This window comes from Mobula hypostoma, chromosome X2, assembly GCF_963921235.1.
Source record: "Mobula hypostoma chromosome X2, sMobHyp1.1, whole genome shotgun sequence".
In the NCBI taxonomy this organism is placed as follows: domain Eukaryota; kingdom Metazoa; phylum Chordata; class Chondrichthyes; order Myliobatiformes; family Myliobatidae; genus Mobula; species Mobula hypostoma.
In genome coordinates this window covers 39,995,312-40,020,608 of record NC_086129.1, presented here as the reverse complement: position 1 = coordinate 40,020,608, position 25,297 = coordinate 39,995,312, and the positions used below count along the sequence as shown (strand labels likewise).

General features: G+C 39.3%; 1 protein-coding gene across 2 annotated transcripts in view; it reads left to right on the top strand.

The window, feature by feature from the left end:
- The window catches only part of sorl1 (sortilin-related receptor, L(DLR class) A repeats containing), a 258,600-nt gene that overhangs the window by 96,139 nt on the left and 137,164 nt on the right, over positions 1-25,297 (top strand). For both annotated transcript variants that reach the window (XM_063038299.1, XM_063038298.1), the window contains exons 7-13: positions 6,419-6,520; positions 6,932-7,101; positions 9,834-10,026; positions 10,583-10,700; positions 13,412-13,485; positions 15,026-15,114; positions 21,581-21,759. In XM_063038299.1, the coding sequence (XP_062894369.1) occupies positions 6,419-6,520; positions 6,932-7,101; positions 9,834-10,026; positions 10,583-10,700; positions 13,412-13,485; positions 15,026-15,114; positions 21,581-21,759 (925 nt within the window). The remainder of the gene's footprint in view (positions 1-6,418; positions 6,521-6,931; positions 7,102-9,833; positions 10,027-10,582; positions 10,701-13,411; positions 13,486-15,025; positions 15,115-21,580; positions 21,760-25,297) is intronic.

Genomic DNA, 25,297 nt, shown 5'->3' with positions numbered 1-25,297 from the left:
AGGTGGTTGTCTTTTGTATATTGGTTGTTTGTCCATCCTGTTGTGTGCGGTCTTCCACAGATTCTATTAAATCTCTCGGATTTACTTGGTATGCTCGCAAGAAATAAATCTCAGAGTTGTATATGATATATGTACTTACTTTGAACTCTGAGCAAGTTGGGGAACCTTGTGCAGGGTATAAAGTCTTAGCCACACATGAGACAGGAGGATTCTTGATGTGGTGGGTAGGTTGATGGTAGTTTGGGAGGTGCAGTGCTGCCTGAAGGTGTTTAACTACCTTTTATCATTCTGTCCAGCTTGGTTTTGGACTTGCAGACATTCTTTGAGGTACAACTGCTTCTCTGCATATCTTGGTATGAACTATACCTTTTGCCTTGCTACTGTCTGCAAATGCATGTGTGCTTCGCTAATTTATATTCGCTGCCCTTGACAAAATCTATATGCACCAAAGGAAAATTATCATGTTGGTCAGACATGGTTTTCCTTTAACAAATCTGTGCAGACTACTCTTGATTAATTTGTGCTATTTTTTTTTTCTGTCAATTTCAATGTTCCTACTATCAAAATTAAACTACCTGAACCATAATTACTGTTTGATCTTCATTTTCAAACAATGTCAGAAATCTTCTAAACCTCTAGCATTGTTCCTGTAACCAAGAAGGATCGAAATGATTGTCAAAACTTAAACCAGTTCCTCTTGGTACTTATAGTTGGAAGAATATTGGATTGAATCATGGAGCAGGGGTCATGGATCTTGTAATAGATAATGAGGCAATTTCAGTAAATGACTTTGGGGTTTTAAAAAAATCCCAAGGAAATAATTGATCATAGTTTGATAGCAAAAACCTTTTGTCACAGATAACTTTTAAGTCAAATGCATGGAATTGCAATAAATTGAGGCTAGAGTTGGTTAAAGTGGACTGGGCAGGTATATTAGCAGGGTAATGGTAGGTTAGCAATGCAGATATTTAAGGTAGTAAAACACAGCAAAAAAAAAAAGTAACTCATTATAATTGGAAATTTCTGAGGAGGATGAACCAACTGAGAGCATCCAAGGAAGTTGAGGGTGAAAAAGTTGAAAGGAAAAAATGTAAAAGAGAGTTAGCAGTAGACCTAAAGACTAAGATAAAATAAAAACCAATTGAATTTAAGAGGTTTGGAGTATCAGAAGTTAGGAAAGCTTCCTGCGGCTATACGAGGTATCAAATGGATGTCATGTTGAGGAGGAAACAGAAGAGTTATAATTGGCCTTTTTCTGATCAGCAGTCTGTACAACTGAGCTGCCAGAGGGTGCATTGTTGAGGCTTCAATATTTATAAATTATTAAAATGGTTGCTAAACTTACTGATGGCACAGGCAGGTGTAGGAAGCTACATTGTGAAGAGGATGTCAAAGACTCCCAAGGATGTAACTAGGTTAAGGGAATGGGCATATATCTGGGAAATAGAGTTTAAGATGGGAAACTGAGATTGTTCATTTTGGTAAGTAAAATAAGAGCATGATTTTAGCAATATTCAATAATCATGCCTCAACAATTGAAAAGGTAATATACAGATACTGCAAATAATTCAAACTAATGATGATCATTGATACGGAACTGAACACAAAGGTGAGGTTGTTTCAGTTATTTAAGGTTCAGGCAAAATGGTATCTTGAGCATTGTGAGTATTAAACTTTTTCAAGGAAGAATGTTAGTGCACTGGAACCAGCGCAGGAAGCTTTATTAGATTGATAACTTGGAAGATATGGGTTCTCTAATGAGGAAAGGTTGAACAGGATGGGCTTGAACTTAATGAACTTCAGAGAGGTGATTGAATTTTTCTGTCACCCAGAATGAGGTGAGTTTATGGCATTTGAAACACTTCAAAAAAAAAAAAAAAATGGCAAAAGTAAAGTCTGAATATTTTTGGAGCAGAAATACATGAATACTTGATAAACAGGTAAAATGTGATCATGGGTGGACAGGAATGTAGAGAATGTGTCCAATCAGCCATGAACTTGTTGAATGATGGACCAGAATTGAAGGGATGGGTAATCCACTGCTATTTCTAAAGTCTTTTTTTATTTAAAAAAAAAGCCGTACCTTGCTCTCTCTGCCATTTGCCATTCAGGAGCTGTAAATTTGGGAGTTTTTTGTATTGGAATGTTTATCATAAACCTCTTAAATGCTGTGCTTGCTCTGCAAGTTCTTGAATTTATTTCCCTGATGACAGTATAGCTATCAGTGAATGTGTTGTAATTTGGTTGGGAAAAGTTGGACCTGAATCATAAAATATCATTGTATATTTGAAGAAAATTTTGGGGAAATTGACTGTAGAGATGGTTAGCAAGTTCTGTGGCATTCATGTCAGCAGCTACCTCCACACTGCAGTAATCAAGAAAGCAATCAGTGTATTTACTTGGGCATCTGAGAAGATTCATTTTTTTTTCCACATGAGTTCCATGTACCATAGAGAGACCATAAGACATAAGAGCAGAATTAGGCCATTCAGCCCATTGAGTCTGCTCCACCATTCCATCATGGCTGATCCCAGATCCCATTCAACCCCATGTACCTGCCTTCTTGCCATATCCTTTGATACCCTGACTGATCAGGACACTATCAACCTCCACCTTAAATATACACACGGACTTGGCCTCCGCTGCAGTCCACAGATTCCCTACTCTCTGGCTTAAAAAAAATCCTCCTTGCCTCTGTTCTAAAAGGTTACCCCTCAATTTTGAGGCTGTGCCTTCTAGTTCTGGATAATCCCCACTATAGGAAACATTCTCTCCATATCCACTTATCTAGTCCTTTAAACCTTCGGTAGTTTTCAATGAGATCCCCATGCTGCCTTCTAAATTTCAGTGAATACAGGCCCAAACAAAGTATCCTGATGGGTTGCACCTCGGCCTGCTATGGTAACAGCTCTGCTCTGAACTGACAGAACCTGCAGAGAGCAGGCGACACAGCCCTGTCTATCGTTCTTGTTACCTCCTTCTGTCCAGTCCATCTTCATGCTCTGTTGTCCACGAAGGCTAATAGTATTGCTAAGGATGCCTGCCACCCTAGCCACTTCCTTTTCTGCCATTCCGGGGGAGATACAGAAGCTTGAAAACCTCGTGGTCCATACTGAGAATAGCTTCTACCCCACTGCTGTCAAACTTCTGAACTAATCACTTATTTCATATCTTCACTCCTCCCCTCCCCCCCATCCCCACTTCCTGGTGTTGTTGCCATGTTCTCAGATTCTTGAATTCTTCTCTTGGTTTTCCATTATCGTCACTTTGGTATTCCTTTTGGCATTATTTCAGATTGTACAACAACCTTTGCACAGTTCTACTGTTTAGTGCTCATTGCTGTTTTTATTATATTTATTATTACTTTGAGCTTCATATGAGCAAGGAATTTCATTGCACCCTGGTGTGTATGACAAAAAACTATTGAGTCTCATGTATGGCTGTTGTAGGTCTGAGTTCAGAATTCCCAACCAATTCAGAATTTTATTTGTTTATTTCGGTCTGATGTGATGGCCAGAATATATTCTGGACGTTTCACTGTGAAATGCCTATTGAATTTTCCTTTAAAAGTGAGTGATCAAAATATCTGGCAGTTTATGCATTTGTCACATCATTTAAACAGTGTCAAAATCTGTGCACAGATTATGTGCATTTCTCTCTAGATGGGTTTCCATTCATTGATTCAAAATTCACTGAATTGCTGCCATCTCTGCTAAATTTTTTGATTGCCGCCTTTGAGCATGGAAGATTGGAGATACGTCATCATGTTCCACTATGTGCAGCTTCCATCCTTTTAGCTAATTGCCATTATTGTACTGGGAATAAGTCCAAAACAGATTTAGTAACATTTTTTAAATCAGAAAAGAATTACATTTTATATAGTACTTTAATTGCTTCTGACATCTTGAGGTGTTTTACATCAAATGAATTATTTTTAAATGCACTTCAATCTTGAAAATGGTGCATTCAACTGCTATGGACTCGAGACTAAAACAGGCATTTGTAATATGGTATGGCTGCAAAGAAATAGAGGAATCTTAAATTCTAGTAATATTGCATTGGGACAAAGAAAGGAAAATTTTTATTTGCTGGTAGTATCATTTTTAAATTATTTGTGATATGTCACTGGATTATTTTTTTTTGGCAACATGCGCCACCTGTATGGGTCACACACAAAATGCTGGAGGAACTCAGCAGGCCAGGCAGCATCTATGGAAAAGAGTAAACAGTCGAGACCCTTCAGCAGGACTGTACTCTTTTCCATGGATGCTGCCTGGCCTGCTGAGTTCCTCCAGCATTTTGTGTGTGTTGCTTGGGTTTCCAGCATCTGCAGATTTTCTCGTTTCCACCTGCAAGGGTGGCGTTTTGGCACGTCATAAGAGACCTTTCTTAAAACCTTGTGCCTGGTTAATTGATTTCTTTAATTCCATTGGAGAGATCTGAAAATGGTACAGCTCCAGAAACTTGGGAATTCCTGCAACAAATGGGATTCTCACATTGTGTGTTTATTCTGTGCAGCAGGGCCATTGACCTCCTTGCCATTGGACAATGGACCTTGCTCTGTCAGGGTCATGCAGTGGCTACTTATCAATGGGCACATCAAATTAACAGAATTCATGCACAGGCACCTTCCATTCCTTGGAAATGGAATGGAAGCAGGTCATCCTCAACATTCAGGGACTGCCCAGAACAACAACTACTACAAACTGATTATGGGCTACTTTTTTCCCCAAAATAACCAACTCAGATTTCTGATGTGGGATGGACAATAAATGGCAGCCTTTATCTCCTGTCTCGTATGCTCAATTGAAAATACCACAAACTAGATTAGAATTTTAAATGACTGCTGGTGTTAACTTGTCTTTTAATTTAAGAATGGCTGTAAAATGATGAAATTCATAACCTTGGTATAAATTGACCCTCTGTCACTTTCTGTCAAGGTTTTAATACAGAAAATTGATTAACCAGAATTGTGCCAAAAGCAAGTTGCTGAAACCTATTTCATTTTAGGCCCTGCAAATTGAAAAAATACTTAATATATCTGAAAGGTTAATGTTTCAAAGCAGTATTGTTGAAAGTCTGAGATACAAGGGCCTTTATAAAATGTTAGTGCCCTGAAGGGTGTAATGCAAGAACTTGACAGGCTTCCCTGAGAAATACATCCAGTCTTGTTCTCGATCACTATTATAATTTGTATTCTCAGAGTGCCATCTGGTGGTTACTTTTTGTGCTTATAGATTCCTTATTCACTAGCATGTTCGGCATAGTTTTTTTGATTAATTGCATCTGCTAACATGCAATTGTATGAAAGGCATTTTGAGTTTACTGAGAGGAAAATGTGGTGCAATTCTGTCACATTAACAATGTGTTTTTGTCATTTAAGAATGTAATGTATAAGACAAACAAGATTGCAGCCTTTCAGCTTGTAAACTAACAAAGCTTGAACTACTTTTGATCTCCCCACCTCATTGCTTTCAAAATCTTGAACAGAGTAGGAAGCTAAGTTGGGAGCAACCTGTCTGTGGCTTCTGACTTGGGCTTGGCATCTTTCACTAGGGCCAGATACTCTTGTATTGGCTTTCTACAGATGTAAAAAGCCACAGATATAATACAGTGTGATGCATTTGTAACGTACAAGTAATGGAAGCTTTGAGACCAGAGTGCGAAATAACTGAAGCCACCCCCAAACAACTTTTATGGGTCACGTCATAGCCATGGTAGGCCACAAATTCCAGGCAACCTTGTCTATTTTCTTAAGTTATTAGCTGGTAGATTTATTTTGAAATTTATAGATCTGAAAAACTGTTGCAACTATTCACTGGTGGAAAAAGTATGAAGTTAATGAGATGTAGACATGTGGCTCAGAGTTCCGTAGCATATGCGTAAGACTGTTTATGAAGTTAAGCAGCTTGGTTACTCTCTCATAAGTGGTTTTGTGTCTCTGAAATTGGACTGCTTCATACTTTCAGGTTCAGTAGATTTTTATTGACTTCTCGTTTGGCACCTGGTGTGTTTGTTGACTGCTTTTCATATTGGTAAATGTAGAAGTGTAATTCTCTTCTGTTGGAACTATGCAGAGTCAATTAGTGCACAGTTGCTGTAGCAGCAATTCCTCATGGAGTGGAGTGTGTTGGGGAGCTTGTGTGTAGCTGGATAGAAAGGGGAGGAAGTAGAGAGAAGAGACACAGTAGATGACTATATTCAGGCAGAATCTTGAAAGGTCTGGCTTAATACATGTCCATGTAAGCAACAGTGTAAGTGCATGACTGATTTGGTGAAGTGCCCTCATGTGCTGCTGTCACTACTCCAGTCACAACAGAGCAAGTGTACTTTTCTAATTGTAGCCTTTCCTTTTAATAAGAAAAATGATGGTTTCCTCTTTGCTGTAGTTCATACATATTTTTTCTGTTTCTCATAGCATCTTCTAGGGAGCAGTGACCCATCTGTGGTGCAGTTGTGGGTTTCAAGTGATCGGAAACCAATGAAACGAGCTAATTTCCTCACAAAGCATCGAATAACAGTGAGTAGATGACTACTAAGAACACTAAACAGCTAAGTTCTTCATACATATGTTAATCAATGCAAGTTCTTAAAGTTTAATGGTCAAGGGAAATTCAGTTGCCTGAAAACACAAGGGCATGCTCAATTGCAATCTATTTTTTTTAGAAAAATCCTGCTGTTTATAATTTTATGCTGTGAACAACACATTACATCAGTGTTCCATAATGCTAAGTGACTTTTTATTCACCACACCATTTTCAACAGAATGTAAATGTATGCCATATTAATAATATTTAGGAGTTCAGGAAATGTCATCCATCTAGCTGTAATTGTGCAGTAGATATACCTTCATTTTTTTTTACTTGTTTTGATTTTAAGTAACAACTGTGCAAATTTTGATGTGAATATACTGTCTTTATGTATTACTTAGGAGTATTATGTGGCTGATGCATCGGAAGAGCAAGTGTTTGTTTGTGTCAATGTTAACAGTAATGTGACCAATCTCTACATCTCTGAAGCAGAGGGCCTAAAATTTTCTCTGTCTCTGGAAAATGTACTGTATTATCGTCCAGGAGGTGCAGGAAGTACAACTCTTGTGAGGTAGGTCAATGAACACTGTGGTGCTTGAAAGAAATGAAAATGTTCTGTATCTAATTGTTCTCAGTGAAAATATCTTTGGTCACATATTCTATGTGCTCTAAGTTAAAATAAAGCTCTTCCATTCTGTTGGGATGTTGCCTTTGATCTTTGTCAAAATTGTAACTATTTATAATTCCCAAATTTTAATCTTTGTTGGCTATCCATTTCATACTAGTAGTCACCTTGCTGTGGGCTTGTTTCTGCAAAACAAAAGGATTCAGGCTAGCTAAGTTCACTTCCATTCATTGTAATTGTCTATTTGGAGGAAGACTGCATGATATTGTTCTTTTCTAGGGCATGTGATTGACCTCAGTGCTGCTATATAAAATACTATTATAACCTGGCTTAGAAATTTAGACTTCAAGATAAAAGTTGCTACTAATGCTGTATGATAAGATAAATGTATACTTTTAGTTACTTGTGTATCTACAAACTACAATCTTTTGTTTCACCATCTCATTTTAAATTTTTCTGTTCATTGAATATCTGATATCCTACTTATTCTACCAATGTTGAAAGTTGCCCAAATAGCTGCTGCACTGTAGACAATCTTAAATCATTTTTGATCTTGATCCATATTAGAAACGTTTTATTTGGACAATATGGTCTTTAGTTAGATTTGCGCTATAGGTCTCCTAAAAATTTCAGACCTATATTTTATCGAGGCACCACCTGACTAAATTGGTATTTGGTATCAGTGGATTTGAAATTGCTGCTACAATCTAATGGACAACTGCTACTCCGTTTCACTTTGATATGATTCATCATGTACTGTACTTCCACTCCCTTGTCAAAGGATGAGCAAAATTTCAGGATGTTATGTTTACTTGTATAATAGACCTACAATAAAACCAGTAGGGAAATGGTTACTGTAAAAGTTGCTGACATTTCCATTATTGAAGTAGTAGATTGTTTCCTTGCCAAAAATCCCCATTTAATTTTGGATCATGCACCTAAGCTTTCATAGTTTGTATTCCTTAAAAAGACAAGATTTTTAAAAATTCTGTTCTTATCACATTAGCTCATTTGCCATTTTATTTATTTTGGTTTCCTTGAGCAGTGTGAAATTGGTAAGAGCCATTCTTCTTTCTTGGCACACAAAAAGTAACCTTCACAAAATATTTCTGCTATTTTAATTTAATGAAAGTATTGCTGGATTCACAATAGATGAATAATAAACCAGAGTCTGTTAATTTGTATATCTTAAGATAAAAATAAAACCAAAGATGCAGTTAAGGAGCATGTTGAAGCTGTATTGGGAAGTGTAGGATAAAAGATGTGCTTTTTAGAAAAAAAAATCTATACCACTTCACAAGGTAATTGTAGATGAGAAAATCCATTCAATCTATCTTAGTTCACTAGCATAGGAAATCCAGTGAGACTGGTACGAATACAATATTGTAAGGGTCAGAGTATAAGGCATTTCAAACCTGTCATTAGAGAAAGAGGATTTTGTATCAAAGATGCAGTATATTGCTAAGGTGATAGAGAGGGTTTGGTGAGAGAATAGCCTGTGTTGGTATGAAAGGAGAGTATTGGAGACTTGCAGGAAAACATCTCACAATTGTGACTTAATAAAATAAACCACAAGGAGAGATGGCCTATTCTATCATCTTAAAACTAAGATCTCATCAGAAGAGCAACATCCTGGAAATTGACTACCTCACTGACCCATGGGTCCCATATTTGAACAAGATCTCCCAAGCAATCTGACAGCCCTGAGCCAGACACAAAGCCGACAAGGCAGATGCAACATTTACACTAATGGAAGCTTGGGGCTGGATGGGTTTTGAAAAAGATTGGTTTATAACCATGGAAGAATTCTGACATAGTTTTATATTGCCTGTGGTGTCAGATTGGAAGCCAGTAAGGCAATGAGTAAGCAGGATTTTGAGGGAAAATTAGACATGGGTAATAAGAATGAGGAACTTAGCATTGCAATGGTGAGATCCAGTGTTGATGTGTGTTGAGGGTTTTGGAGGCAAGTCAGCTGCACTCACAGCAGAGGTGGCTGCTATCACCACAGTGAAATATAGATAATCTTAGTGATTGCAATGATGTCAATCAAGCTTTGATCTGGGATCAAACCTGAGTTGTTTTCTTTATAATTTGATCTTAAATGAGTGCAAGGTATTTGCATTTTACTGTTTTAATGCATAAAATGATAAATTGTAAATTGCATCCTGACAAATCTGAAATCAGCTTTTGTTCCTTTTATAAGTCTTTGCACTTGTCCATGAGAAGTTGCGCTCTAATAATAATCTAATTCAGAATTTACCCCTTTTTTTAAACCCAGGACTACAAATCATATTTCTTGTGCAGATTACTGGTTAAATCTTGGCAGATATTGCATTCCTTCTCTCCTTCCCCAATCTTTTTGCATCCCACAGAATCTTAACTGAGTATTCTACAAGTGGTACTACACCATTAAGTTTTCCAACTGCCCTGAGATTCTCTGATGCAGAAAAGACCATTACTTTTGGGACTGCTACAAAATAAAGATTTCTTGATTTCCTTTGTAAATGGTTCACTGCTTATGAGACTGATATGCTGATATTGTTTTGGTTTTAATTTGTATCTTTCCTAGCAGAAAAGGTTTATTTGAAATGTATAATGTTAACTCAGTGAATGCAGTAACAAACATTCCACTTGCCTTTAAGAAAGTTTATTTTGTTTTTGTTCCTAAATGACAGGTACTTTGCAAATGAACCATTCGCAGATATTCATCGTGTAGAAGGACTGCGCGGAGTCTATATTGCTACACAGACGAATGGGTCTTACACTGAAGAGAACATGAGATCAGTGATTACATTTGATAAGGGTGGAACCTGGGAACTATTGGAGGCACCTGCTTTTAACAGTGACGGTGAACGAATAGACTGTAAGGTATGGATGGTAATGACAGGAAGGGACAGATCTATCTTGTCAGCAAGGCTGAGAAAGTGTTTTGGGAAGTGCTGAATGATGAGTATTAGACTGTGAGTAAATTGTTAAGAAATATTTAAACACTAATCTCCAGAGTGAAATGGAAATGATGAGCTAAGGAAGCATCGCCTCTTAGTTTCAAGGATGGGATAAGTTATAATGGGGAGTAAAGAAATCACAGCATTAAATTATTTTGTACTTGTATTCAATATAGAAGGCAAAATAAAGTGGTGAGGGGGGAATAGTCAGGGTCTAAGTGCCTAATGACAGTGGTAATCAGAATTGAGAAGAAGCAAATTGAAAATTTAATGGGACTGAAAGACAATGAATTCCCTAAAAAAGAAACAATAGGATGAATGTCATGGTTCTATAGGTGGCAGCTGAAAAGATGGTGATGCACTATTTTAAAATACCTTCCATTCTGAAATAATCCTATTAGATTGGATGGTAGTAATTGTAACACTGTTGAGTAACTTAAAGTTGAGGTTACTGGAATGCGTTGTTTTTTGTTTTGTAGATTGAGCGCGGTTGCTCACTCCATCTGGTACAGCAGTATAGTCTGTTGTTGAATTTTCAACGTCGTGGAGTCCCTATTCTTTCCAAAGAATCGGCACCAGGCCTTATCATTGCTACAGGTGATGCTTTTTGTTTTCTTTTTCATAAACCTGTTAAATTGTTATTTAGTACTGAATTTTGATACTAAATAGCAGTTTATTAGCAATAATGAAATGTTCACCGATATTAATTCAGAAGTCATTTCGACAAAGCAGGCTTTCCTTTGTATCTTGTGAACTGATCGTCTTTGTTAGTTGAATGTTTGTGTAACTTTTATTTTGTCACACTCTTCTGTAATAGATAGGTTTCTTGGAAATATATGTCATAGTGGCACAAAAAACAAGATATGCATAGTCTTGCACTGCAGCCAAACTTGGATTTCCATCAGTTTACATATGCTCTTAAGTTTTTATTTTCTCCTTGTGAAGATTACTTATTTTGATGTGAAACACAATGACACAGATTTTTCTATGCTGAGAATATATAAGTCCAAACTCTTGTTGTTGTACTTGTGTCGACAACAGCTGTTGTGTTTCAGTACATTTGTATGAGAGAAATTTCATGAGATTAAAATCTTTTTTTTAAAGAATCGCTGTTGAAAGTTAAACACTCAAAGATCTGGTTTATAGGAGTTACTGGACTCAAGCACATTAAAGGATATGGCATCCAATGCTGGTTGATGAGCTTTTAAATAGTTAATGCATTAAGTACAAGTTAATAAATGTCAGTTTTTAAGATAATTTGATTTCCTCTTGTTTTTCCGAGAGATTTTAAAGCTATTAAGTCAATGGAAATGGCTTTCTAGACAAAAAAGCCAAAAATCTAAAAATTGGTGAAATTTCAGAATTCTGCAAAACTAACAAGACATTGTTGAGAAAAGTGACAGTAGAACACAAGAGGCTTGCAAGAAACAGATTGTAAGAGCTTCTATAGATATTTGCTAATTAGAGAAATTAAATTTTTTTTTCATGGAAAAGGGAACTGATGATCTCTTTTGGAATAATGGAGGATTGTTGGTTAAGAACAAATGAGGACCTTGAGGAAACTGACACTGATATTATTGGCACCTGAGAAATTAGTGACATTGAAAGGCAATTAATCTTCAGGACCAGATTACCTATGTAATTGAGTTATGAAGGAGGTGGCTATGTAGATGGTAGATAGAATGGTTGGCCCTTAATACTCTGCTAATTCATATAACAGTTCAGTGGAAGGTAGCAAATGCAGTCCACTCTTTAAGAAATGAAGAGGAGAAGGTGTGAGGAATTATAGATATCAGCAGTAGGGATAGTGCTGACATCTATTATGGAGGAGGTAAAAATAGTAATTTAAACATTTTAAAAAAGGAATCCAGTTTGACAAATTATTTTCAAAATTTATTGAAGTTACAACTAGTGTAGATGAGAGTGATCCAGTTGATTTGGCATTTTTTGGACTTTTAAAAAGCCTTCACTAAGGTGAAACACATAGGATTAAACAAAATTAGAGCACATGGAGTAGGGATAATGTACTGTTCATAATCTGTCTTAATGATTTTGGACAAGGGGATCAAGTGTGATATATCTAAGCCTTCTTAAGATGTGAAGCAGGAAGGCAACGTGGGCTGTGAGGAGACTAGACTTCAGAAAATACTGATGGAATGGACATGTTAGATGGAAAATGTATCGTAAAATGTAAGTTCATCACTGGTAGAAAATATAAAATAGCAGTTTCAAAGGTATTGTTCGGAATGTTCTGGGTGTCCTTTTACGTAAGTCACTTGAAGTAGCATGCAAATGTATAAACAAATAGAATGCCAGTTGGTATGTTGGCCTTTATTAGAAGACTATTTCCATACAAATAGAACAATGTCTGTATTTTTATATGGAAATATTAAGTACTGATCGCATCATCTGAATGAAGGAAGGGTATTTTTGCAATCTAGGGAATGTAGTGAGGTTGACCAGATTGATTCTTATGATAAGGGATTTGAAAAAGGAGTGATTAAGTGGAAAGATGGGCCTGTGTACTCTAAGTTTTAAACAAAATAGTACAATGGAAAGAAACAAATTCCCAAGGCACAACAAGGTAGATGATGAATTGGTCTTTCCTCTAAGAAATGGGAATCACAATTTTAAAATGAGTGATGTGCCTTTCAGGACAGGGAGATGAGTTTTCTTTATGCAGAGAGCAGTAAATCTTTGAAATTCACTACCTCGGACAGCTATATGTAGGTTTGGTATTTGAATATATTCAGGGCAGAGATCAGGTTTTATTTTATAAGATGTTAAGAGAATCATTGACAATGGGGTTAGTGTAGGAAAATGACACAAGGAACAGGTTAATTGTCTTGCTGATCTGCTAAATGACCTGCCCCGTCCCCCCAAGTTTCTTATGGATGAGTAACTGTATAGTGGCCTTGAGGTCAAGACAACTGATGTTTAACTAAACAGTTTGCTTCCCTTAACTGATAAGTGAAAAGGTAATTGGAACTTCTGATTTTATTTGTTATTGTCATTTGACTCGGTATGCATATTGGTAACAAAGATGCATTTTCTCAGTTCTCAGTGCATGTTATCTCACTGGTGCAAATGTAGTAACTATAGCACTCTTCATGCTGCAAAAATTTGTTCCCCAATTATTTCTTTGGTTAGTACATATCTTTACATATTTCCCTTAAGACTTTGTAACGTGTTATTTAATGAAAAGACGTATGGTAAATCCAAAATCTGCATAATTAGTATTTTCCATTTATGTTGAACATCAGTAATTTTCGGAAATGATTTAATGTCTATTTCTCCTCTTCCTTTAGGTTCCACTGGCAAGAATTTGGCAAACAAACCAAATGTATATGTTTCAAGTAGTGCTGGGGCTCGGTGGCGTGAGGTAATATCCTTTCATCCAACTTATTTTATTATCCTTTAACTAGCTATATTTTAGACCAAATTTTAAATCATTGTGGGGGGGGGAGGGAATATGTTGCAAGAACATACAACAAAGTGCACTCAACTTGGTATTTTTTTTTTCAATTTGCAAGTAATGAGCAAATAGGATAAATAAATTGGGCCAAATTTGAGTTTTTAAGTGAGAAGATTTGAATGAGAGACTAAAGAACTTTAAAGTAAGAGGGAGGGGAAGATCTAGAGGACACCACAAGAGATGAAATACTATGTAATATCTGCAGAAACTATCTCAAATCATGAGTGCAATGCATCATGCTAAGGAAAAGGGTAAATGAGATCTTAATGTACAGTTCAAAAAGGGGCATTATTGCCAAGAAGTGAAATTTGACCCAATTTGTGCAGTTAGAAATGTCATGAATGATGAGATGAAGGGACTCAGAGATTGCAAAAGGCATTATGCATCACCATTAAAGCCACCAATTCAATATTAATGCCAACTAGAGTATCCCCCTCATTCATGAGATTGGGGGACTTGCTGTATGTTGAAGATTATCAGACATACTGTCTATTTATTATTACCTACTGTGATGTTAAAAGAAGTGACTATTACAAGTTTTAATCTGAAGCTATCTGTCACAGAATCTGGTACTCTATCAAGATTATTAGCATTTTATTTAATTGCTGAATTCTAATAATTAAAAAAACACGATGCTCATAAATAGAATTTGGTCTAGACTGTGGGTTGGCTAACCCATCTCATTTCTGTAAAACATTTCTGGTGGGCAGTTCTATTACAGCCCTTGGCCACTCAAAAAGCAAATGGTTATTCAGTTATTATGTCATGGCTGTTTGGGAGCTTTTTTTGTGTAAATTAGCTATTATATTAGTAATGTAGGCAATGGAAGAAAATGTTATAATCCATGAACCAGCATAATCAAAATTCATAATCCACTCTATTAACTTGGATTCACAGTATTGCTTCTTGAAATGGACTGATAAGACTTTGCACAGCAAGTCGAGCTGCATCTAAACAAGCTTGTGTTTGTGATCAGAGGTTGCTGATTTGTATTACATAAACTTTACAGTTGAAGAGTTGACATTTTCTCATTTGTACGAAGTTTGCGACTCGGTAGCCATTGCTGGATGGGATATTCAACTCAATGTAATCCCACCTTCTAATATGCCCATAGCTCTTCATGTTCACAGCTAGGTATTTTGTTTTTTAGTTACGTTTGGAGACATATAGTATATTTGACTTGTGAGTTAAAATGGGAAAAATGCAAATCATACTGAATCACTGAAATACAAATCACATTTAATGTTGGGCTGTTTACCACAGGAGTGGAAAAAATAAGATTTAGAAAGTTTGTTTTTGCATTTTTTATACTGATAATGGCAGAGGTTTGGGTTGTCAGTTCTTGGACCTATGTTTAATGTATTGCATAGATATTTGACAATTGAAGGAAATGTACCATAGCAGTGGAAGTAATTGTGTTCTGAATCCTACTGTCCCTCTTGTTCAGGCCCTCAAGGGTCCTCACTTTTATTCTTGGGCTGATCACGGAGGCATCCTGTTGGCAATTGCTGAGGGATCACGGACTAATCAAGTGAAGTGAGTAAAGAATTTACTACCTTTTGAATTTTAACAAAAGTATGTTCATTATTAAAACATCTAAAAATCAAATATTTTTGGCTGGTGTTATAACTTCACCTACAATTTATATTAAAAAAAAATATATATATAATATATACATATAGACACACACACATATCCTGGCTCTCTTGCAATACCAGTCATTCAGGACATCTGCTCAGTCTTCAGCTGTGATTTTGTGGGTAGCACTGACTACTACAATCATAGAACATAGAATAGTACAGCATATTACAGGCCCTTCGGCCCACAATGTTGTATGACCCTCAAACTCTGCCTCCCATGTAACCCCCCACCTTAAATTCCTCCATATACCTGTCTAGTAGTCTCTTAAACTTCACTAATGTATCTGCCTTCATCACTGACTCAGGCAGTGCATTCCACACACCAACCACTCTGAGTAAAAAAACCTTCCTCTAATATCCCCCTTGAACTTCCCACCCCTTACCTTAAAGCCATGTCCTCTTGTATTGAGCAGTGGTGCCTTGGGGAAGAGGTGCTGGCTATCCACTCTATCTCTTCCTCTTAATATCTTGTACACCTCTATCATGTCTCCTCTCATCCTCCTCCTCTCCAAAGAGTAAAGCCCTAGCTCCCTTAATCTCTGATCATAATCCATGCTCTCTAAACCAGGCAGCATCTTGGTAAATCTCCTCTGTACCCTTTCCAATGCTTCTACATCCTTCCTATAGTGAGGCGACCAGAACTGGACACAGTACTCCAATTGTAGCCTAACCAGAGTTTTATAGAGCTGCATCATTACATCGCGACTCTTAAACTCTATCCCTCGACTTATGAAAGCTAACACCCCATAAGCTTTCTTAACTACCCTATCTACCTGTGAGGCAACTTTCAGGGATCTGTGGACATGTACCCCCAGATCCCTCTGCTCCTCCACACTACCAAGTATCCTGCCATTTACTTTGTATTCTGCCATGGAGTTTGTCCTTCCAAAGTGTACCACCTCACACTTCTCCGGGTTGAACTCCATCTGCCACTTCTCAGCCCACTTCTGCATCCTATCAATGTCTCTCTGCAATCTTCGACAATCCTCCACACGATCTACAACACCACCAACCTTTGTGTCATCTGCAAACTTGCCAACCCACCCTTCTACCCCCACATCCAGGTGGTTAATCAAAATCACAAAAAGTAGAGGTCCCAGAACAGATCCTTGTGGGACACCACTAGTCACAACCCTCCACTCTGAAATTACTCCCTCCACCATGACCCTCTGCCTTCTGCAGGCAAGTCAATTCTGAATCCACTTGGCCAGAATTGTCGGCCTGTGAGTTTGACGTCAGTGGTGGGTAAATTGATGGAAAGTATTCTTCGGGATGGTAAATATAATTATCTGGATAGACAGGGTCTGATTGGGAACAGTCAGCATGGATTTGTGCATGGAAGGTCATGTCTGATAAATCTTATTGAATTTTTTGAAGAGGTTACTAGGAAAGTTGATGAGGGTAAAGCAGTGGATGTTGTCTATATGGACTTCAGTAAGGCCTTTGACAAGGTCCCACACGGAAGATTGGTTAGGAAGGTTCAATCGTTAAGTATTAATATTGAAGTAGTAAAATAGATTTAGCAGTGGCTGGATGGGAGACGCCAGAGAGCGGTGGTGGATAACTGTTTGTCAGATTGGAGGTCGGTGACTAGTGGTGTGCCTCAGGGATCTGTACTGAGTCCAATGTTATATGTAATATACATTAATGATCTGGATGATGGATTGGTAAATTGGATGAATAAGTATGCAGATGATACTAAGACAGGTCGAGTTGTGGGTAATGAAGTAGGTTTTCAAAGCTTGCAGAGAGATTTAGGCCAGTTAGAAGAGTGGGCTGAAAGATGGCAGATGGATTTTAATGCTGATACATGTGAGGTGTTACATTTTCATAGGACTAATCAAAATAGCACATACATGGTAAATGGTAGGGCATTGAAAAATGCAGTAGAACAGAGGGATCCATGAATAATGGTGCATAGTTCCCTGAAGGTGGAATCTCATGTGGATAGGGTGGTGAAGAAAGCTTTTGGTATGCTGGCCTTTATAAATCAGAGCATTGAGTATAGGAGTTGGGATGTAATGTTGAAATTGTACAAGGCATTGGTGAGGCCAAATTTGTTGTATTGCGTACAGTTTTAGTCACCGAATTATAGGAAAGATGTCAACAAAATAGAGAGAGTATAGAGAAGATTTACTAGAATGTTACCTGGGTTTCATCACCTAAGTTGCAGAGAAAGGTTGAACAAGTTGGGTCTTTATTCTTTGGAGCATAGAAGGTTGAGGGGGGACTTGATAGAGGTATATAAAATTATGAGGGGGATAGATAGAGTTGACGTAGATAGGCTTTTTCCATTGAGAGTGGGGGAGATGCAAACAAGAGGACATGAGTTGAGAGTTAAAGGGTAAAAGTTTAGGGGTAACATGAGGGGGAACTTCTTTACTCAGAGAGTGGTAGCTGTGTGGAATGAGCTTCCAGCAGAAGTGGTTGAGGCAGGTTTGATGTTGTCGTTTAAAGTTAAATTGGATGACTATATGGACAAGAAAAGGATGGAGGGTTATGGGCTGAGTGCAGGTTGGTGGGACTAGGTGAGAGTAAGAGTTCGGCACGGACTAGAAGAGCCGAGATGGCCTGTTTCCGTGCTGTAATTGTTATATGGTTATATAACTTCCCTGGATCCCATGCCATCTGACTTTCTGAATAAGCCTACCGTGTGGAACCTTGTCAAATGCCTTACTGAAATTCATGTAGATCACACCCACTGCACTACCCTCATCTATGTGCCTGGTCACCTACTCAAAGAACTCTATCAGGCTTGTTAGATAAGATCTGCCCTTCACAAAGCCATGCTGACTGTCCCCGGTCAGACCATGGTTCTCTAAATGCCCATAGATCCTATCTCTAAGAATCTTTTCCAACAGCTTTCCCACCACAGACGTAAGGCTCACTGGCCTATAATTACCCGGACTATCCCTACTCCCTTTTTTGAACAGGGGGACAACATTCGCCTCCCTCCAATCCTCTGGTACCATTCCTGTGGACAACGAGGACATAAAGATCCTAGCCAGAGGCTCAGCAATCTCTTCCCTTGCCTCGTGGAGTAGCCTGGGGAATGTTACATCAGCCCTCGGGGACTTATCCATCCTAATGTATTTTAACAACTCCAACACCTCCTCTCCCTTAATATCAACATGTTCCAGAACATCAACCTCACTCATATTGTCCTCACCATCAAGTTCCCTCTCATCAGTGAATACAGAAGAGAAGTATTCATTGAGGACCTCGCTCACTTCCAGAGCCTCCAGGCACATCTTCCCACCTTTATCTCTAATCGGTCCTACCTTCACTCCTGTCATCCTTTTGTTCTTCACGTAATTGAAGAGTGCCTTGGGGTTTTCCTTTACCCTACTCGCCAAGGCCTTCTCATGCCCCCTTCTTGCTCTTCTCAGCCCTTTCTTAAGCTCCTTTCTTGCTTCCCTATATTGCTCAATAGACTCATCTGATCCTTGTTTCCTAAATCTCACATATGCTGCCTTCTTCCACCTGACTGGATTTTCCACCTCACTTGTCACCCATGGTTCCTTCACCCTACCATTCTTTATCTTCCTCACCGGGACAAATTTATCCCTAACATCCTGCAAGAGATTCCTAAACATCGACCACATGTCCATAGTACATTTCCCTGCAAAAACATCATCCCAATTCACACCTGCAAGTTCTAGCCTTGCAGCCTCATAATTTGCCTTCCCCAAGTAAAAATTTTCCTGTCCTCTCTGATTCTCTCCTTTTCCATGATAATGCTAAAGGCCAGGGAGCGGTGGTCTCTGTCCCCCAGATGCTCACCCACTGAGAGATCTGTGACCTGACCCGGTTCATTACCAAGTACTAGATCTAGTATGGCATTCCCCCTAGTCGGCCTGTCCACATACTGTGACAGGAATCCATTCTGGACACACTTAACAAACTGCCCCATCTAAACCCTTGGAACTAATCAGATGCCAATCAATATTAGGGAAGTTAAAGTCACCCATGATAACAACCCTGTTATTTTTTGCACCTTTCCAAAATCTGCCTCCCAATCTGCTCCTCTGTATCTCTGCTGCTACCAGGGGGCCTATAGAATACCCCCAATAGAGTAACTGCTCCCTTCCTGTTCCTGACTTCCACCCATACTGACTCAAAAGAGGATGCTGCTACATTACCCACCCTTTCTGTAGCTGTAATAATATCCTTGACCAGTAATGCCACCCCTCCTTCCCCTTTTCCTCCCTCTCTATCCCTTTTAAAGCACTGAAATCCAGGAATATTGAGAATACGTTCCTGCTCTGATGCCAGCCAAGTCTCTGTAATGGCCACTTCATCATAATTCCATGTATGTATCCAAGCTCTCAGTTCATCACCTTTGTTCCTGATGCTTCTTGCATTGAGGTACACACACTTTAGCCCTTCTGCCTTACTACCTTTACACCGTTTATTCTGCTTCTCTTTCCTCAAAGCCTCTCTATATGTTAGATCTGGCTTTACTCCATGCACTTCTTTCACTGCTCTATCACTCCATGTCCCATCCCCCTTGCAAATTAGTTTAAACCCTCCCGAACCATGCTAGTAAACCTACCTGCAAGGATATTGCTTCCCCTCGAGTTCAGGTGCAACCCATCCAATCTGTCCAGGTCCCACCCTTCCCAGAAGAGATCCCAATGATCCACAAATCTAAAACCCTGCTCCCTGCACCAACTCCTCAGCCACGCATTCAATTGCCATCTCCGCCAATTCTTACCATCACTGTCATGTAGCACTGGCAACAATCCTGAGAACACCACCCTTGAGGTCCTGTTCTTCAGCCTTCTGCCTAGTTCCCGAAACTCACACTTCAGGACCTCATCCCTCTTCCTGCCTATGTCGTTGGTACCAACATATATCACGACTTCTGGTTGCTTTCCCTCTCGTACCAGGATGTCATGCACCCGGTCAGAGACATCCCGGACCCTGGCAACCGGGAGGCAACAAACCATGCGGGTGTCCTCCTCACGTCCACAGAATCTCCTGTCTGCTACCCTGACTATAGAGTCTACAATGATGACAGCTCTCCTCTTCTTCGTCCCACCCTTCTTCACCACAGACTCTGACTCAGTGCCAGAGGCCCTGCCACTGTGGCTCACACCTGGTCAGTCGTCCCCGCCAACAGTATCCAGGATGGTAAACTTATTATTCAGAGGAATGGCTACAGGGGTGCTCTGCACTACCTGTCTGCTCACCTTCACTTTTCCCCCCTCTGAATGTCACCCAACGACCTGCTTCTAGCAGCCTAGGTGTGACTACCTCCCTGTAGCTCTCATCTATGACTGCCTCATTCTCCCTTATGAGTCGAAGGTCATCTAGCTGCTGCTCCAGGTTCCTTACACGGTCTTCCAGATCGCCCAGCTGCATGCACTTCTGGCAGATGTGACTCTGCGGGAGAGGGGTGTTCTCCCAAGACTGCCATATCTCACATGAGAGGCACATCACTATCTCAGGAGGCATTGTAAAGACTAACTGGGAGCAAGTTCGTCCTCCGCCTCTTCTCATCGAAACCTCTCGAGTCAAAGCCTTAAAGCTCCACTCCTTCACTAGCCCACTCACTCACTGGCTGCTTTCCACAGGCCAGTGATTTCAAAAGATTCAAATTTGTATCATAATGCAGAGATTGGGGCACAAGTTTCTCACCTTCACTGACGCAATTCTGAAGATTTGCTATACTGTCATAGGTGTACCATCTTTTGGATTGTTTTCGTTCCCAGGCCCTTCTGCACAATTTTTGAAGAACAGGTGAGATTTTTCCTGTGTACCTGCCAACATTTGCTACTTAGCTGTCATCACAAAAACAGTTTGGTCAGAATGACATGGCTTTTAGTAGGGATTGGCAGAACACTAAATGACTCTACTCTCAGTTCCTGCATTCAAACAGTGAACAACACTACTTTGAATATTTACGGTATCTTCTGCTTTTACTTTCTACAAGATATTGTTTCAAAAATGAAACGAGAAAATGTTGTATTTGTATGATTTTACCTTTATCAACATTTCCCAAGGGACGTGTGATGTGAAAGTGACTAAGACTGTGCAACTACAACCTTTTTCTCAGTTTTGAAACAATATTTTGGAGAATATAAAGCATAAAATATTGGAATTGTTAAAAGTCAAGTAATATAGGTGTATTATAGTAATATAGTCATGTAATACATTTAAAGTCATAAATTTGTCTATGTGAATACTTCAAGCTTTTTTCATTTCTTTATAGATTTCCATTATCCATTGTATTTTGCTTTAGTGTTTTATTGTATGATATGAATTTCAGTGCTTTGAGAATTTGATGCAAGGAATAGATGCTTAAAGAGTAAACTGATACAATATTTGCATTTTCATTAATGTCTTTCCTTAAACAGGTATAGTACCAATGAGGGAGAGACATGGAAGACCTTCAACTTCACTAAAGCAGATATTGTTGTATATGGATTGCTTACTGAGCCAGGAGAAAAAAGTACCATTTTCACAATTTTTGGATCATTTGCAGATCAGTCCCACAGTTGGCTAATAATTCAGATTAACACAACAGCAGCATTGGGTAGGTCTATGTTGTATTGATGTTTTGCTGTTAATGAAACTTGACCATTGCTTCCCTACTTAAAACAGTCACATTATATTATTAAATGAGCAATTAAAACTAATTTTCTTGGAAGGAAAGAAGACATTTATAATTCTCCTTGCCCATTTACTTCTGAAGACATTTACTTCCGTTTAGTTTTTGGAATTCCTTTCTCCTTTGCTTGAGTCTGTGTATGAATATCATGAGGGATTATATCCCCACCATTCCTATCTTGAATTGTATTCCATGTGTTTAATGTTGGAATGAAGATCAGTGGATTTTAACAATTAGGTTTAAGGGTATGAAGAATAATGTAGCTTCTGTTTTTAATATCTGTCAAATCTAGATAAATCATGAGCCTTTTATTTTGTGTGTCTTGGGCGCAAACCTTAAAGTTTAATGTTCCATTTTTTAAAAATACATAATTAGAATCAGGTTTATTATTGCTGGCATGTGTCGTGAAATTTGTTAACTTACCAGCAGTTCAGTGCAATATATAATATAGAAGAAAGAAAAAAAGTAAATCAATTACAGTATATGTATATTGAATAGATTAAAAAATGTGCAAAAAAAACAAATTTATTTTTTTTAAAAAGTGAGGTAGTGTCCAAAGGTTCAATGGCCATTTCGGAATCGGATGGGAGAGGGGAAGAAACTGTTCCTGAACCGCTGAGTGTGTGCCTTCAGGCTTCTGTACCTCCTACCTGATGGTAACAGTGAGAAAAGGGCATGCCCTGGGCGCTGGAGGTCCTGAATAACGGACACTGCCTTTCTGAGACACCGCTCCTTGAAGATGTCCTGGGTACTTTGTAGGCTAGTACCCAAGATGGAGCTGACTAGATTTACAACCCTCTGCAGCTTCTTCTGGTCCTGTGCAGTAGCCCCACCCACCCCCTATGCTCTCCATTGTTCATTTATAGAAGTTTTTGAGGGTATTTGTTGACATACTAAATCTCCTTAAACTCCAATGAAGTATAGTCGCTGTCTTGCCGCCTTTCTAGCTGCATTGATATGTTGGGACCAGGTTAGGTCCTCGGAGATCTTGACACCCAGGAACTCAAAACTGTTTATTCTCTCCACTTCTGATCCCTCTGAGGATTGATATGTGTTCCTTCATCGTACCCTTCCTGAAGTCCACAATCAGCTCTTTCGCCTTACTGACGTGAGTGCCAGGTTGTTGCTGCGACACCATTCCACTAGTTGGCATATCTCACTCCTATACGTCCTCTCATTACCATCTGAGATTCTAGCAACAATGGTTGTATCATCAGCAAATTTATAGATGGTGTTTGAGCTATGCCTAGCCACACAGTCATGTGTATATAGAGAGTAGAGCAGTGGGCTAAGCACACACCCCTGAGGTGCGCCAATGTTGATCGTCAGCGAGGAGGAGATGTTATCACCAATCTGCACAGATTGTGGTCTTCCAGTTAGGAAGTCGAGGATCCAATTGCAGGGGGAGGTACAGAGGCCCAGGTTCTGTAACTTCTTGATCAGAATTGTGGGAATGATGGTATTAAATGCTGAGCTATTATTGACGAACAGCGTCCTGACATGGGTGCTTATGTTGTCCAGGTGGTCTGAAGCGTGTGTAGAGCCATTGAGATGACATCTGCCGTTGACCTATTGTGGAGATGGGCAAACTGCAATGGGTCCAGGTCCTTGCTGAGGCAGGAGTTCAGTCTAGTCATGACCAACCTCTCAAAGCATTTCATCACTGTAGATGTGACTGCTGCCAGGAGATAGTCATTAAGGCAGCTCACATTATTCTTCTTGGGCACTGGTATAATTGTTGCCCTTTTGAAGCAAGTGGGAACTTCTGTCTGTAGCAATGAGAGGTTGAAAGTGTTCTTGAATACTCCCGCCAGTTGGTTGGCACAGGTTTTCGGAGCCTTACCAGATACTCCATCGGGACCTTTTGCTTTGCGAGGGCTCACCCTCTTTAAAGACAGCCTAACATCAGCCTCTGAGACAGAGATCACAGGGTCATCAGGTGCAGCAGTGATCTTACAGCTGTAGTTATATTCTTCCTTTCAAAGCAGGTATAGAAGGTGTTGACTTCATCTGGTAGTGAAGCATCGCTGCCATTAATACTATTGGGTTTTGCTTTGTAGGAAGTAATGTCTTGCAAACCCTGCCAGAGTTGTTGTACATCTGATGTGTCGCCTCCAACCTCGTTCTCGTATTGTCATTGGGACATCTGTAATTTGGTTATTTTTCATAGAATGATACCGCAGAGGAACAGGTCCTTTGGCCAATCTTGATACCATTCGAAGCTAATCTCATCTGCCTGCTCGTAGTTCGTAGTCTCTTGATGTCCTATTCATGTGCTCGTTGAAATGCCTCTTAAATGTTGCTGTCCTATCTGCTTCTACCATTTCCCTGCCAACGTATTCCAAGCACCTACTGCTCTTGATACCTTTTTTAAATAAAAACTTGTCCTTTTTAAACTTTTCCTCTTCTCACTATCAGGCTGTGCATTCTAACTATGCCTCCATAATTTTATATACTTCTGTCAGCTTGTCCTTCAACCTGCAATGCTTAAGAGAAAATAATACAAGTTGGTCTAACCTCTCCTCCTAGCTAGTACTCTGTAATTCAGGCAACGTTCTGGTGAACCTTTTGTATGCCCGGTTGAAAGCTCCTGCATCCTTCTGTAATGCGATGACCAGAACTGGGCACATTTCTCGAAATGAAGCATTACCAAAGTTTTGTCCAGCTGCAACATAATTTCCGGATACGCTGACCGAATGAAGGCAGATATGCTTTCTTTACCCCCTCCTTACCTATTTATGTTGCCACTTTCAGAAAGCTGTTGAATTACACTGCAAGCTCCCTCTCTATTTTAATGCTTCTCAGCATCCTGTCATTTACTGTATGCTTTTCCCTTGCATTTGACCTCCCAAAGTGCAATATGTCACATTTGTCCAGATTAAGCTCCATCTGCCATTTCTCTGCCCACATTTCCAGTTGGTCTACATCTTGCAGAATCCTTTAACAATATTTCTCACTATCCACAGTTCTTTTTTGTGAAGTCTTTTCTGTTAATATTTATTTATATTTGGCTGACCTTTTCATTTGTCTTGTAATTAGTTAATACTTTGGAAAAGATTAATGGATATAATTGCATTCATGTTATGCTGCATATTTCGCTGCCGCTGTTACTGTGTGATCCAGAATCTCCGGAGGGGAAGGCCCCGAATCCTCAGCTTTGCTTGTTGCTCAGCGGCCGGGACAGGGTCGAAGCGCTCGGCAGAGATAGTGCTCGGTGCTGAAGGGCTGGTCGGAGGCTCGAAGTTTTCGGACAGACTCAGAGTTGGCTGGGGTCGGGTGCTTCCAATGCATCGACAGTTGTCAGTGCCTGGAGGTTTATAGCAGAGAGAGTTTCTCCCTTCTGCTGCCTGCTATCGGGGACTATCGGGAGTCGATCGAAATTTTGAGACTTTTTAACCGTTCCCATGGTCTGTTCTTTATCAAATTATGGTATTGCTTTGCACTGCTGTAACTATTATGTTAT